Source organism: Symphalangus syndactylus, chromosome 4 (genome assembly GCF_028878055.3).
Source record: "Symphalangus syndactylus isolate Jambi chromosome 4, NHGRI_mSymSyn1-v2.1_pri, whole genome shotgun sequence".
NCBI classification, from domain to species: Eukaryota; Metazoa; Chordata; class Mammalia; order Primates; family Hylobatidae; genus Symphalangus; species Symphalangus syndactylus.
The window spans coordinates 102,893,784-102,910,563 of NC_072426.2; the positions used below are offsets into that span (position 1 = coordinate 102,893,784).

General features: G+C 38.7%; 1 protein-coding gene across 12 annotated transcripts in view; it reads right to left on the bottom strand.

Annotated features, from left to right (window-relative positions):
- Positions 1-14,524, bottom strand: part of SCLT1 (sodium channel and clathrin linker 1) — a 215,444-nt gene extending 200,920 nt beyond the window's left edge. For 6 of the 12 annotated variants that reach the window (XM_063638192.1, XM_055275876.2, XM_063638197.1 and 3 more), the window contains exon 1: positions 13,980-14,118. In XM_063638192.1, the coding sequence (XP_063494262.1) occupies positions 13,980-14,013 (34 nt within the window). In that variant the 5' untranslated portion in view covers positions 14,014-14,118. Of the gene's footprint in view, positions 1-13,979 lie in introns of all 12 variants that reach the window. The other 6 variants (XM_063638195.1, XM_063638193.1, XM_063638198.1 and 3 more) reach the window with 4 other exon arrangements.
- Positions 14,525-16,780: the final 2,256 nt, after the last annotated feature.

A 16,780-nucleotide genomic window follows, 5' to 3' on the forward strand; every position in this document is an offset into this window, starting at 1 on the left:
TTTCAGAGGAACTATCAGACAGCTGAATTTGTGGTCTCACGAAAATCCGCTGTTCTGCAGCCACCGGTGCTGACACCCAGCCAAACAGGGTCTGGAGTGGACCTCTAGTAAACTCCAACAGACCTGCAGCTGAGGGTCTTGTCTGGTAGAAGGAAAATTAACAAACAGAAAGGACATCCACACCAAAAACCCATCTGTACATCACCATCATTGAAGACAAAAAGTAGACAAAACCACAAAGATGGGGAAAAAACAGACCAAAAAAACTGGAAACTCTAAAAAACAGAGCACCTCTCCTCCTCCAAAGGAACGCAGTTCCTCACCAGCAACGGAACAAAGCTGGATGGAGGATGACTTTGATGAGTTGAGAGAAGAAGGCTTCAGACGATCAAACTACTCTGAGCTACGAGAGGAAATTCAAAACAATAGCAAAGAAGTTAAAAACTTTGAAAAAAAATTAGAAGAATGGATAACTAGAATAACCAATGGAGAGAAGGGCTTAAAGGAGATGATGGAGCTGAAAGCCAAGTTTCGAGAACTACGCGAAGAATGCAGAAGCCTCAGTAGCAGATGCGATCAACTGGAAGAAAGGGTATCGCTGATAGAAGATGAAATGAATGAAATGAAGAGAGAAGGGAAGTTTAGAGAAAAAAGAATAAAAAGAAATGAACAAAGCCTCCAAGAAATTTGGGACTATGTGAAAAGACCAAACCTACGTCTGATTGGTGTACCTGAAAATGATGGGGAGAATGGAACCAAGTTGGAAAACACTCTGCAAGATATTATCCAGGAGAACTTCCCCAATCTAGCAAGGCAGGCCAGCATTCAGATTCAGGAAATACAGAGAACGCCACAAAGATACTCCTCGAGAAGGGCAACTCCAAGACACATAATTGTCAGATTCACCAAAGTTGAAATGAAGGAAAAAATGTTAAGGGCAGCCAGAGAGAAACGTCGGGTTACCCACAAAGGGAAGCCCATCAGACTAACAGCTGATCTCTCAGCAGAAACTCTACAAGCCAGAAGAGAGTGGGGGCCGATATTCAACATTCTCAAAGAAAAGAATTTTCAACCCAGAATTTCCTATCCCGCCAAACTAAGCTTCATAAGTGAAGGAGAAATAAAATACTTTACAGACAAGCAAACGCTGAGTGATTTTGTCACCACCAGGCCTGCCCTAAAAGAGCTCCTGAAGGAAGCACTAAACATGGAAAGGAACAACCGGTACCAGCCACTGCAAAAACATGCCAAATTGTAAAGACCATCGAGGCTAGGAAGAAACTATAGCAACTAACGAGCAAAATAACCAACTAACATCATAATGACAGGATCAGATTCACACATAACAATATTAACGTTAAATGTAACTGGGCTAAATGCTCCAATCAAAAGACACAGACTGGCAAACTGGATAAGGAGTCACGATCCATCAGTGTGCTGTATTCAGGAAACCCATCTCACGTGCAGAGATACACATAGACTCAAAATAAAGGGATGGAGGAAGATCTATCAAGCAACTGGAAAACAAAAAAAGGCAGGGGTTGCAATCCTAGTCTCTGATAAAATAGACTTTAAACCAACAAAGATCAAAAGAGACAAAGAAGGCCATTACATAATGGTAAAGGGATCAATTCAATAAGAAGAGCTAACTATCCTAAATATATATGCACCCAACACAGGAGCACCCAGATTCATAAAGCAAGTCCTCAGTGACCTACAAAGGGACTTAAACTCCCACACAATAATAATGGGAGATTTTAACACCCCACTGTCAGCATTAGACAGATCAACGAGACAGAAAGTTAACAAGGATATCCAGGAATTGAACTCAGCTCTACATAAAGTGGACCTAATAGACATCTACAGAACTCTCCACCCCAAATCAACAGAATATACATTTTTTTCAGCACCACACCACACCTATTCCAAAATTGACCACATAGTTGGAAGTAAAGCTCTTCTCAGCAAATGTAAAAGAACAGAGATTATAACAAACTGTCTCTCAGACCACAGTGCAATCAAACTAGAACTCAGGATTAAGAAACTCAGTCAAAACCGCTCAACTACATGGAAACTGAACAACCTGCTCCTGAATGACTATTGGGTACATAATGAAATGAAGGCAGAAATAAAGATGTTCTTTGAAACCAACGAGAACAAAGACACAACATACCAGAATCTCTGGGACACGTTCAAAGCAGTGTGTAGAGGGAAATTTATAGCACTAAATGCCCACAAGAGAAAGCAGGAAAGATCCAAAATTGACACCCTAACATCACAATTAAAAGAACTAGAAAAGCAAGAGCAAACACATTCAAAAGCTAGCAGAAGGCTAGAAATAACTAAAATCAGAGCAGAACTGAAGGAAATAGAGACACAAAAAACCCTTCAAAAAATTAATGAATCCAGGAGCTGGTTTTTTGAAAAGATCAACAAAATTGATGGACCGCTAGCAAGACTAATAAAGAAGAAAAGAGAGAAGAATCAAATAGATGCAATAAAAAACGAAAAAGGTGATATCACCACCGATCCCACAGAAATACAATCTACCATCAGAGAATACTACAAACACCTCTATGCAAATAAACTAGAAAATCTAGAAGAAATGGATAAATTCCTCGACAAATACACCCTCCCAAGACTAAACCAGGAAGAAGTTGAATCTCTGAATAGACCAATAACAGGTTCTGAAATTGTGGCAATAATCAATAGCTTACCAACCAAAAAGAGTCCAGGACCTGATGGATTCACAGCTGAATTCTACCAGAGGTAAAAGGAGGAACTGGTACCATTCCTTCTGAAACTATTCCAATCGATAGAAAAAGAGGGAATCCTCCCTAACACATTTTATGAAGCCAGCATCGTCCTGATACCAAAACCTGGCAGAGACATAACCAAAAAAGAGAATTTCAGACCAATATCCTTGATGAACATTGATGCAAAAATCCTCAATAAAATACTGGCAAACCGAATCCAGCAGCACATCAAAAAGCTTATCCACCATGATCAAGTGGGCTTCATCCCTGGGATGCAAGGCTGGTTCAACATACGCAAATCAATAAATGTAATCCAGCATATAAACAGAACCAAAGACAAAAACCACATGATTATCTCAATAGATGCAGAAAAGGCCTTTGACAAAATTCAACAACCCTTCATGCTAAAAACTCTCAATAAACTAGGTATTGATGGGACGTATCTCAAAATAATAAGAGCTATCTACAACAAACCCACAGCCAATATCATACTGAATGGGCAAAAACTGGAAGCATTCCCTCTGAAAACTGGCACAAGACAGGGATGCCCTCTCTCACCGCTCCTATTCAACATAGTGCTGGAAGTTCTGGCCAGAGCAATCAGGCAGGAGAAGGAAATAAAGGGTATTCAATTAGGAAAAGAGGAAGTCAAATTGTCCCTGTTTGCAGATGACATGATTGTATATCTAGAAAACCCCATTGTCTCAGCCCAAAATCTCCTTAAGCTGATTAGCAACTTCAGCAAAGTCTCAGGATACAAAATTAATGTACAAAAATCACAAGCATTCTTGTACACCAATAACAGACAAACAGCCAAATCATGAGTGAACTCCCATTCACAATTGCTTCAAAGAGAATAAAATACCTAGGAATCCAACTTACAAGGGATGTGAAGGACCTCTTCAAGGAGAACTACAAACCACTGCTCAATGAAATAAAAGAGGATACAAACAAATGGAAGAACATTCCATGCTCATGGGTTGGAAGAATCAATATCGTGAAAATGGCCATACTGCCCAAGGTAATTTATAGATTCAATGCCATCCCCATCAAGCTACCAATGACTTTCTTCACAGAATTGGAAAAAACTACTTTAAAGTTCATATGGAACCAAAAAACAGCCCGCATCGCCAAGTCAATCCTAAGCCAAAAGAACAAAGCTGGAGGCATCACGCTACCTGACTTTAAACTATACTACAAGGCTACAGTAACCAAAACAGCATGGTACTGGTACCACAACAGAGACATAGATCAATGGAACAGAACAGAGCCCTCAGAAATGATGCCACATAGCTACAACTATCTGATCTTTGACAAACCTGACAAAAACAAGAAATGGGGAAAGGATTCCCTATTTAATAAATGGTGCTGGGAAAACTGGCTAGCCATATGTAGAAAGCTGAAACTGGATCCCTTCCTTACACCTTATACAAAAATTAATTCAAGATGGATTAAAGACTTATATGTTAGACCTAAAACCATTAAAATCCTACAAGAAAACCTAGGCAATACCATTCAGGACATAGGCGTGGGCAAGGACTTCATGTCTAAAACACCAAAAGCAATGGCAACAAAAGCCAAAATCGACAAATGGGATCTCATTAAACTAAAGAGCTTCTGCACAGCAAAAGAAACTATCATCAGAGTGAACAGGCAACCTACACAATGGGAGAAAATTTTTGCAACCTACTCATCTGACAAAGGGCTAATATCCAGAATCTACAATGAACTCAAACAAATTTACAAGAAAAAAACAAACAACCCCATCAAAAAGTGGGCAGAGGACATGAACAGACACTTCTCAAAAGAAGACATTTATGCAGCCAAAAAACACATGAAGAAATGCTCCTCATCACTGGCCATCAGAGAAATGGAAATCAAAACCACAGTGAGATACCATCTCACACCAGTTAGAATGGCCATCATTAAAAAATCAGGAAACAACAGGTGCTGGAGAGGATGTGGAGAAATAGGAACACTTTTACACTGTTGGTTGGACTGTAAACTAGTTCAACCATTGTGGAAGTCAGTGTGGCGATTCCTCAGGGATCTAGAACTAGAAATACCATTTGACCCAGCCATCCCATTACTGGGTATATACCCAAAGGACTATAAATCATGCTGCTATAAAGACACATGCACACGTATGTTTATTGCAGCACTATTCACAATAGCAAAGAGTTGGAACCAACCCAAATGTCCAACAACGATAGACTGGATTAAGAAAATGTGGCACATAGACACCATGGAATACTATGCAGCCATAAAAAATGATGAGTTCATGTCCTTTGTAGGGACATGGATGAAACTGGAAAACATCATTCTGAGTAAACTATCGCAAGGACAAAAAACCAAACACCGCATGTTCTCACTCATAGGTTGGAATTGAACAATGAGAACTCATGGACACAGGAAGGGGAACATCACACTCCGGGGACTGTTGTGGGGTGGGGGGAGGGGGGAGGGACAGCATTAGGAGATACACCTAATGCTAAATGACGAGTTAATGGGTGCAGGAAATCAACATGGCACATGGATACATATGTAACAAACCTGCACATTGTGCACATGTACCCTAAAACCCTAAAGTATAATAAAAAAAATAAAAATAAAAAAATTAAAAAAAAAAAATTAATTATATTTCTAGATACTGGCAACATAAAGTTAGAAAACAGTAAAAGATGCTATTTATAGTACCATAAAAATATCAACGTCCAGGAATAAATACAACAGAAGATGTTTAAGACCCCTACACAGAAAACTATGAAACGTTTCTCTGGAAAAAACTGTAAAATTCATATGAAACCAAAAAAGAGACTGAATAGCCAAAGCAATCCTAAGCAAAAAGAACACACCTGGAGGCATCATGTTTCCTGACTTAGAACTACACTACAGGGCCACAGTAACCAAAACAGCATGGTACTGGTGCAAAAAACAGACACATAGGCCAGTGGAACATAATAGTGAACCCAGAATTAAGGCCACATACCTACAACTATCTGATCTTCAACAAACCTGACAAAAACAAGCAATGGGGAAAGAATTCTCTACTTTAAATGGTGCTCGGATAACTGGCAAGCCATATGAAAAAAGATTGAAACTGGACTCCTTGTTTACACAATATATAAATAATAACTCAAGATGAATTAAAGACTTAAATGTAAAACCCCAAACTATAAAAACCCCAGAAGACAACCTAGGCAACAGCATCTGGACATAGGAGTAGGCAAAGGTTGCATGACAAAAATGCCAAAAGCAATTGCAACAAAAGCAAAAATTGACAAATGGAAACTAATTAAAATAAGGAGCTTTGGCACAGCAAAGGAAACTATCCACAGAGTGAACAGACATGCTGCAAAGTGGGAGAAAATTTCTGCAAACTGTGCATCTGACAAAGGTCTAATATTCAGCATCTATAAGGAACTTAAACAAATTTACAAGAAAAAAATCCCATTAAAAAGTGGGCAAAGCTCATGAACAGACACCTTTTAAAAGAAGACATATATGCGGTCAGCAAGCATATGAAAAAAAGCTCAACATCACTGATCATTACAGAAACATAAATCAAAACCACAGTGAGATACTATCTTACACCAGTTAGAATGGCTATTATTAAAAAGTCAAAGAATAACAGATGCTGGTGAAGTTGTGGAGAAAAAGGAACCTTTATACATTTTGGTGGGAGTGTAAATTAGTTCAACCATTGTGGAAGACAGTGTGGTGATTCCTCAAACACCTAAAGACAGAAATACCATTTGACCCTTTAATCCCATTAGTGAGTATACACCCAATCTACCACAAAGACACATGAGCATGTATGTCCATTGCAACACTATTCACAAGAGTAAAGACATGAAATCAACCTTAATGCCCATCAATGGTGGACTGGCTAAAGAAAATGTAGTACATGTATACCATGGAATACTATGCAGCCATAAAGAAGAACGAGATTATGTCCTTTGCAGGAACGTGGATGGAGCTGGAGGCCGTTATCCTTAGCAAACTAATGCAGGAACAGAAAACCAAGTATGGCATGTTCTCAATTATAAGTGGGAGCTAAATGATGAGAACACATGGAGGGGAGCAACATACATTGTGGCCTATTGGAGGGTGAAGGGTGGGAGGAGGGAGAGGATCAGGACAAGCAACTAATGGGTATTAGGCTTAATACCTAGGTGATAATAATCTGCACAATAAATGCCCATGACACAAGTTTACCTACATAACAAACCTGCACATGCACCCCTAAACTTAAAAGATAAATTTTAAAAAAAGAAAAACTTAAAACAAAAAATTAATCACAATACGAACCTCCTTTTTTCCCCTGACAGAGTTTTCAATTAAGAAAAAAACTAGATCTGCGTCCTCAGTAATTAAAAAAGGATAAGAAGTAAATTATGTATTAATAATGAGGGAAACACTTTCAATCTTCATAGATTGACTATAATCTGGAGAAAATTTTACTGTAACTTAAATGCTATTATTTCCTTCATTCTACAAGTACTTATCTCACTTGTTTAATTTGCATTTCCTGGATATATGAAGATGCTAGTATATGTATGTATACATATACACACACACATACACATTCATTGTTAGTTTCAATTTGCTAATATTTTATTTTGGATTTTAGTTCCAACATGCATACGTAAAACAGGTTTACAGTTTTCTTTTCTTGCAAGTATGCTTTTTGTGTAGCAGTTAAGAAAAGAGACACTGAAACTAGACTGCCTGGGTTCAAATCCCAGCTCAGTCACCTACTAGCTTTGTTAACCTTGACTTTGTGAAGGCACTTATCCAGAGGGTTCAGCTATCTATAGGTACTAAACAGCATTCGGTGCAAGAACTGTAAAGGCAAACCAACCAATTATGGCATGAGGTGTTACCGGGCATCAGCTATAGAAAAGCAGGGGCATAATCATATTAAGATTACTGACAAGAGCAGAAGGACTAATGGGCAATGGTTACAGCCTGTAAAAGACACCAGTAAAAACAAACTGGGAAGCAGTCAAGGTGGTAAAGAAAATGAAGGGCTGAAAGGATAGAGGTCTGAGGAGGTCAAAGAACAGTTATAGTAGGAGTAAGATACTTGAGTTTAAGACATCAAAAAGTAGGGCAACTACTTTTCTGCCTGATACACACGAAAAAGCAAGCAAAAAAATCATCAATACCTTATAGTACACTAGACATCAGACAATGATAATCAGACACAAGAAACAAATGAGGTAAGCCCTATGATTGCCCCACCTTAATGACTTAAGAGACTTTCCAGGGCCATGACATGAGGGGAGGAAATGCAAGTGGAGAACCACTGGACTCTTATTAAGAGGTGGAGCTGAGAAGTAGTGGAGATTAAGTGAACTAGAATTGGCAGGACAAAGGATAGAAGACTGCACAGAGAAAGAACCCTAGGGAATATGAGACCTGCAGAGGTTCTTCTCGAGTACAATACAGAGTACTGAATAGCTCTTTATTTATTAAAGAAATTGAGTTTGTATTTTAAAACCTTTCCACAGAGAAAACTTCAGGTCCAGTTGGCTTCACTGGTGAATTCTATCAAATATTCAAGGAAGAAATAATATTATTTTATAGATACTCTTACAGAAAGTTGAAGAGTACAAAATATTTTCCAAGTAATTCTATGAGGCTGGCATTACCTGATAATAAAACCAGACAAAAATATTGGGAAGGAAAAAAAAAAGGCACTTTAAGAGGCTGAGGTGGGAGGACTGCCTAAAGCCAGGAGTTCAAGAGCAGCCTGGGTGACAAAGGGAGACCTGGCTTCTACAAAAAATAAAAAATAAAAATATTAGCCAGGAGCAGTGGCACATGCCTGTAGTCCTAGCTCCTCAGGAGGCTGAGGCAGGTGGAGGGCTTCTGCCTAGGAGTTCAAGGTTGTAGTGAGCTACAAGTGTACCATTAACTCCATCCTGGGTGACAGTGAGACCCTTGAGCAAATTAAAAAAAAAAAAAAAAAAGGAAGAAAAAAAAGCAAAGCAAAAAACCTTCATAGGTTGGGCACGATAGCTCATGCCTATAATCCTAGCACTTTGGGAGGCAAGAGGATCACTTGAGCCCAGGAATCAAGACCAGCCTGGGAAACATAGGGAGACCCTATCTCTACAAAAAGAAAAAAAAATTAGCCACATATGGTGGCACGTGCCTGTAGTCCCAACTACTTAGAAGGCTGAGGCAGAAGGATTGCTTGAGCCCAGGAGGTTAAGGCTGCAAAGAGCCGTGATTGTGCCACTGCACTCCAGCCTGGGCAACAGAGGAAGATCCTGTCCCAAAAAGAAAAAAAAAAAAGCTTCTGAACACACTAAAATTTTAAACAAACATTTATAAAATAAATTCAACAATATAGAAAAAGGATTATACATCATGAGCAAATGGAATTTATCCCAGAAAGGCAAGGTGGTTTTAACATTTGAAATTAATCAATGTAATTTACTCTATTAACAAACAAAAAATGAAAAAATCTGATAATCTCAATGGATGCAGAACAGCATTTTTAAAAATCCAGCATCTATTTTGATAAAAACTCTCAGCAAATTAATAGAAAGGAACACTCTCAACATAAGAACATCTATGAAAAACCTACAACTAGTATCATACCTAATTCTGAAAGACAAATGCCTTCCCCATAAGATCAGGAACAGGATATGGATGTGTATTCCCACCACTTCTGTTCAATACTGTACCAGAGATTCTAGCCACTGCAATAAGGCAAGAAAAAGAAATGAAAGGCATCCAAATTGAAAAGAAAGAAATAAAACTGTTTTTATTTTCAGATTACAAGATTATCTACATAAAACTACTGATAGACTCTACAAAACTACTAGAGCTAATGAATGAGTTTGGCAAAGCTGCAGAGCAGAATATTAAAGAACGTTATTTCTCACCACACATCTACAGCCATCTGATCTTTGACAAACCTGACACAAACAAGCAATGGGGAAAAGATTCCCTATTTAATAAATGGTGTTGGGAAAACTGGCTAGCCATATGCAGAAAACTGAAACTGGACCCTTTCCTTACACCTTATACAAAAATCAACTCAAGATGGATTAAACGCTTAAATGTAAGTCCTAAAACTATAAAATCCCTAGAAGAAAACCTAGGCAATACCATTCAGGACACAGGCATGGGCAAAGACTTAATGTCTAAAACACCAAAAGCAATGGCAAAAAAAGCCAAAACTGACAAATAGGATCTAATTAAACTGAAGAGCTTCTACACAGCAAAAGAAACTATCATCAGAATGAACAGACAACCTACAGAATGGAAGAAAACTTTTGCAATCTATCCATCTGACAAAGGTCAGATCCTATCCACAATCTACAAGGAACTTAAACAAATTTACAAGAGAAAAGCAAACAATCCCATCAAAAAGTGGGCAAAGGATATAAACAGACACTTCTCAAAAGAAAATATTTATGCAGCCAACAAACATATGAAAAAATGCTCATCATCACTGGTTATTAGAGAAATGCAAATCAAAACCACAATGAGATACCATCTCACACCAGTTAGAATGGCAATCATCAAAAAGTCAGGAAACAACAGATGCTGGAGAGGATGTGGAGAAATAGGAATGCTTTTACACTGTTGGTGGGAATGTAAATTAGTTCAACCATTGTGGAAGACAGTGTGGCGATTCCTCAAGGATCTAGAACCAGAAATACCATTTGACCCAGCAATCCCATTACTGGGTATATACCCAAAGAATCAGAAATCATTCTACTATAAAGACACATGCACATGATGTTTAATGCGGCACTATTCACAACAGCAAAGACTTGGAACAAACCCAAATGTCCATCAATGATAGACTGGATAAAGAAAATGTGGCACATATACACCATGGACTATTATGCAGCCATAGAAAAGGATAAGTTCATGTCCTTTGCTGGGACATGGATGAAGCTGGAAACCATCATTCTCAGCAAACTATCACAAGAACAGAAAACCAAACACCGCATGTTCTCACTCATAAGTGGGAGCTGAACAAGGAGAACACGTGGACACAGGGAGGGAAACATCACACACCGTGGCCTGTTGGGGAGTGGGGGACTAAGGGAGGGATAGCATTAGGAGAAATACCTGATGTAGGTGACGGGTTGATGGGTGCAGCAAACCACCATGGCACGTGTATACCTATGTAACAAAACTGCATGTTCTGCACATGTACCCCGGAACTTAAAGTATAATAATAAAAAAGAAATGTTATTTCTACATACTATCAACGAAAAATCAGAAACTGAAAGTAAAAGAATAATACCATTTACAGTAGTATCAAAAATTTCAATACATAGGCATAAATCTAACAAAAGATGTGCAAAACCTAAATATTAAAAACTACAAAGTATAGCTAAGAAAATTTAAAAAGATATATCGATGGATGATGTAAAGAAGAACCAATTTTATTTTAAAACTTACTATAAAGCTGCAATAATTAAGACAGTGGGGTACTGGTGTCCAGACAGACAAATAAATCAGTGGAAAAGAATAGAGTTAATTAATAGATCCATATGTATATAAACAACTGCAAAGGAGCAAAGGTAATTCAATGGAGAAAGGGTAGTTTTTCCAATTGGGCATCCAATGCAAAAAAGTGGCCTGGATCCTTACCTCATGCCTTGTATAAAATTTAACTGTATGAACCATAGATCTAAATGTGAAACCTAAAACTATAAAACTCCTGGAAGAAAACATAGAAGAAATCTTTGCAGCCTTGGGTTAGGCAATGATTTCTTTTATGACACCAAAAACACAATTCATAAAAGAACAAACTGATGAATTAAATTTCATCGAAATTAAAAATGTTTGGCTACAATACTGTTAAGAGAATGAAAAGAAAAAAATGAGTTCATCACCAATCTGCCAGTGAGTCTCACACCCCACTCATGAATGAATTCTTAGTTCCTTAGATTGATAATACAAGTACTTCTTTGAAAAGGTTCCTAAAAACTAAATGATCTTTCCCGGACAAAGGTGGAAGAATGGTGCACAGCAAATATGCTACAAGCTTACTCTACTAGTAGCCTGGTTGAGTGTGGAGCTGCCTGTCGTTATGATATGTAAAGCTGAAATAGTAATTATCAGAGGAAATGTCATGTGGGGTTGCCAGCTGATAAGTACCAAAACAAATGGTCTTGACCTAGGCTCCCAAATCCAAATGGAACAAAGAGACAATCAAGATCAACAGAAATCAGTGTAGAAAAAGTCAGAGGCAGGTGGAAAGAAGGCAAGCCATCTATCTTTATCTGGGCTGGTATTTAGGTGGGTCACTTAATGGAATAACCCACCACTTTCAAATGGCATGCAAAATCCAGTTAAAGAAAAAAGGAGAGCGACACAGACACTCAACTCTCATTCTTATCTCTTCATGCAAATGCTACCATTCTATGCTCCGATTTCCTGAATAAAATCAGTTATTTTAAGCCTTTGAACCATTCCTTCTTCTGCTCCTTCTGCTTGAGATTTCCTTCTTGCACTCAATTTGTCTTCTGTGGAACTATTAAATACCACTCATTTTTCAAAAAATGTTACTATGCTTCAGTTGTCTTATTTGTTTTCCCCTGGTATTTGGATCTCAGTTTTATCTAAGAATTCTGGCTGGATCATTCTTATAAAATTAATAGTTTCTGACTGCCTCAAGTACTATCCTGACTCTAGCCAAACTCCTCATCAACCAATTCCCGTCCCACACCACTCTTATGGTGGCCAGTTAGCTGTTCTTATGGGGTGGGGATATTCCCACTGCAAACCTAAGAAATAATGCTAATGTTATTGTGTCATTATAGTGTCATTAATTATTTTAGATAACATATACCACGCACTTAATATGTGTCAGACACTATGCTCAATGCTTTTTCATCATCTCATTTAAGTCTCACAACTTCAAGAGGATTCTTTTGTTCTTATACTCATATAAATGAGAAAACTGAGGTGCAGAAAAGCTAGGAAACTTGCTCGAGGTCACAGACCTGGAAAGAGGTAGGCTGTGAGCCCAGACAGACTAAATCCAGAGGCTGACTGAGTTCTTAACCACTGGTCTATAATGCTACCAAAATGGAACTTACTACCTTTTTCCTAACTTCCCCGTTGCTCAAGCAAAAACTAAGTTGCCCTCTACCTCTTTCTCTCAAATCCCCTGATCTCCAGTCTCCCTGTGCCCAACTTAGTTTACTTCTTACCTGAATGATGACAGTAGACAACTAACTGCACTCTGCTATAATGCATATTCCCCATAAAAATCAGACCGGGCCTTCTAAATTACAATTTGATCATGCCACTCTCAATTGAATTCCTATAACCCATGCAATGGTCCAAACTCCTTAGCACAGAGAAGACAGGGCCCTTCACTATCCAGCCCCTTTCTACGCCTTCGACTGCACTTGCCATTTCCCTATATAAATATTCCAATTCAATTTACATCAATATTACATTCAAACCAGCCTTACTGCAAGTCTTTAACAAAGCATATTCCTAATCCCCTCAGTGTCACAAATATTGTTCTATTTGGGATGCCTAGAGTTTTTCATATAGTAAATTCATATTGGTACTGCACGTTTCAGCCCAATAGCACCTTCCTTGAACAAATTTTAATAATAATCGTGTAATAGTTAATATTTGTTTAACACAATGTATCAGATACTATTCTAAATCCTTTACATATTTTAATATTCATTTAATCATTCCAACAACCGTATGGGACTGTGGCAAAAGAGCCAGCAGTTGCTGCCACTTCAATATATTTTGGAATACATTTCCCTCCCCAAATTAAATTCTTGGGAGGTAAAAACTGTCCTGTTTATCTTTGCAGCAGCTGTTCTTCTATAGTGTCTGGTACATAATAGAAACAGGAGTACAATAAACATCTTTTGAATAAATGGCCAGAGAGCTGTGCCCCTAGATTTTAAATGCACACTTGGAAACTCCTGCTGGCCATTAGCCTTCTAATCTTCAGAGCACGAGAGGAGCATAACAAACATGTTTAGCGTCTAGTAGAATTCAGCTACAAGTACTACCACGCGGTTCTGCTTAAATACACACACATCCTCACGTATACCATCAAGCTTTTTTTTTCCTGCAACTAACTTCTTTAACTCTTTACCAATTTACATGTACCCAACCAGCATTCAAAAGATTTGTCGGTCAACGACGACGATATTAAACATTGTATATGAATATGAAGTCTCAAAAAAACACGGAGCTTACTTTGCTCTCTCAGAAAGTCGATTTCTGTAGCCATTTCGATACAATTTTAGTTTGGAGCTTTCACCACCTTTACCTTCCTCTGAAAGAGAGCTTGCTGTGCGGGAAAACAAAACTAAGCCAACGCTCGGTAGGTTGTCAAGCGCTCCAGCGGTGCAATCTGCATCCTGCTCACGCGGCATCTACAGCCCCGCCACGCTTCCTTCCCCCGCGCCCCAGACGAGTCCCTGACCCTGGTGAGAGACTGAAGATTGCTGGGGACGCGCCAAGTGAATTCTGCTCCACGTTCAACCGAATCCCACCCTGGTGGGAAGAGGACGCGGTCGATACAGGCGTCCCGCGGGTCACTCTGGGTCTCGTCGGGCCACCTAGGAGAGTGCCGCGGGAGCTGGAGGGCAGCCTGAGAGCTGCGTTCTACGCGGAGCGGCGGGGGTTGGAGAGGACGACGCCAAGACGGCTGGGAAGCCCCAGGCCAGTAGCGGAAGTCCACTCGGCCCGCCCTGCGACTTTGAAACCGGTGCCCCGGACCACTCCTTGGAGACGGTGACGCCGCTTGCGTCATCACGCGGGCGTTGGAGGTTACGCCATCGCGTGTCCTAGAGTCCTAGCACGCTATTGGCTGGCTGTCAAGCAATGGGAGGAGTCGTGAGAACCAGGATAACAGCGGGCTGAGACACCGGCTTGGCGCGGCGGCCAAACTGGTGGGACAGTGTCTCCAGGTGGTGAGGCCCAACCTTTTTAAAACAAACAAACAAAAACCAAAATGCAAACGTGAGTAGGGAATGAAATACACAGTTTAAATGCCCTCACTATCTTTGGGTTACTAATATACTAAGCCTTTCTGGACTAAGTAAAGGATGCAGGTTCCTGCGGCTAGGGGTAGAAGCCAGACTGGCGTCTTCAGAATCTCCCACCAAGGCTGTACCTCTGGAGGAGTTCTGGGTTTGGATTTGGTCATCTCAAGAAGGTAAGTACCTTCTTGGTCTTTGTGGGTCTTTAGACAAGGGAGACAACTGTAGTTTAAATATTTAACTGTGTAGTAATAAAGCGTGTAGTTAGAAGTACTCAAAAGATCTTGCAAATTCAGCAGCTACTTCTTCAAAGATAAGCTTGTTTCCTCAAATATAAGGAAAGATAAAAGGTACTTTTTTTTTTTTTTGCAAAAAACAAAACGGTAAAACTTACATTTGTGGATAGATTACAATTTTCATTTTTGAAAATTAATTTTGTCTGGACTTAAAACGTATTTTTTAAAAAAAACTGTCATTTAACATTAGAGGAAATCTCACCACTAGCAACAAAAATGTTAACTTGAAGCTAGCCACTAGTTTTGTGCTTTTAATAAATTGTATTTTTATGGACTGAAGTAAAGTTTCACTGAACAGGCATGTCATAGATGCAGCTTGATTTGGCTTTCTGTTTAACAGCTTAACAGTTTTGTTGTCCCGTACTCATAATGTCATATAAACAAAGTAACCTTAGCGATATGTGTTAAGATATTTAAAAAATGTATTCAAATATATGCAGTTAGGCATCTGAAGGCCTTACTCAATACTCACTGTTAATAGAATGAGATGGTCCCTTCCTCTAAAGACTAGCTGTTAAATATGGATGTGTAGCTTAATAATCATTGAAAAGTTCTAATCCAGCTTTGAGTCGGTGATAATTGAACTTGTTCTGATTTTTAGTAGCTATAAGGTGTACACGAAAACTTTTTGTGTAAAGGGAAAATTAAGTGTGCAAGGTCCAACTCGTTTTTGAAGTTCAGTATATGACTCTTTCTTCATAAACATCTCACTGACTCTCCAAGGACTTGCTTGTAACTTCTCCCACATTTGAACCTTGTATATTGTCATATTGTATTTCTACTTGGCACCAAATAAATAATTATAGACTTAACTTTACACTTACACCCAAACTGGATGGAAGCAAATACCTTCTGGCTGTAATTAATGAGTGGTATTTACATAAAATGAATATCTCAGGTGAAAACTTTTATGTCTGCACTCGAATTTTTTAGCTTACATGATCATAATTATGATCATGATAGTTTTTTGTTTTTGCGTTTGTGTTTGTGGTTACAAGATTTTAGTAGTTGAATTTTAATGGAGTATTTTCAACATAAGTTTCATCATTAGGAAACAAAATTGTGATGATTTCACTTATCCTTAAAGGATCCCCTCTCATGTTTCTCCTTTTCACATCTCCTGAGTTCTCTATCCACTTCTCCCAAGGTGGGTGCCACCTTAGTACTTACTTCATGCTCCTTCCTGCGTTATCTATCATGTTTTGTAGTTTGTCTCCAGGCTCCATCATAATACCTGGAACACAGAGTTGATTAAATATCTGATGGAAGGAATAAAAGAATTCAGTGGATATTCATGAAAAGTATCTATTAGTATAAATTGAATACAAGGAATGACAAGCGGAAATGTGCGTAGTTGGTGTGTAACTCTTGTCAAGCCACCATTTAATGTTTTTATATGACTTTTCTACAATAAAGAAAACCCCTAAAGTTGTATAGATTGAAAATTAGTGACATTTCGCTAACATTCATTTGGTCGATCAATTGACATTGAGCACCAAGTACTATGTGCAAAGTACCAGGAAGAATACAAAGTTAGAAGTTTAAGCAAGGACCAGAACAGATCACACAGCTAGCAAGTGCCTGAGTTGAGATTTGAAACCAGGCAGTATGGTTCTAATTTCACAATTGTTAACTGCTATGAACATGCCTCCCCAGGAGTATAGTATAATATAGTTTATAGCTGGTATAATATAATTTATAGTTTTTGCTTATATAG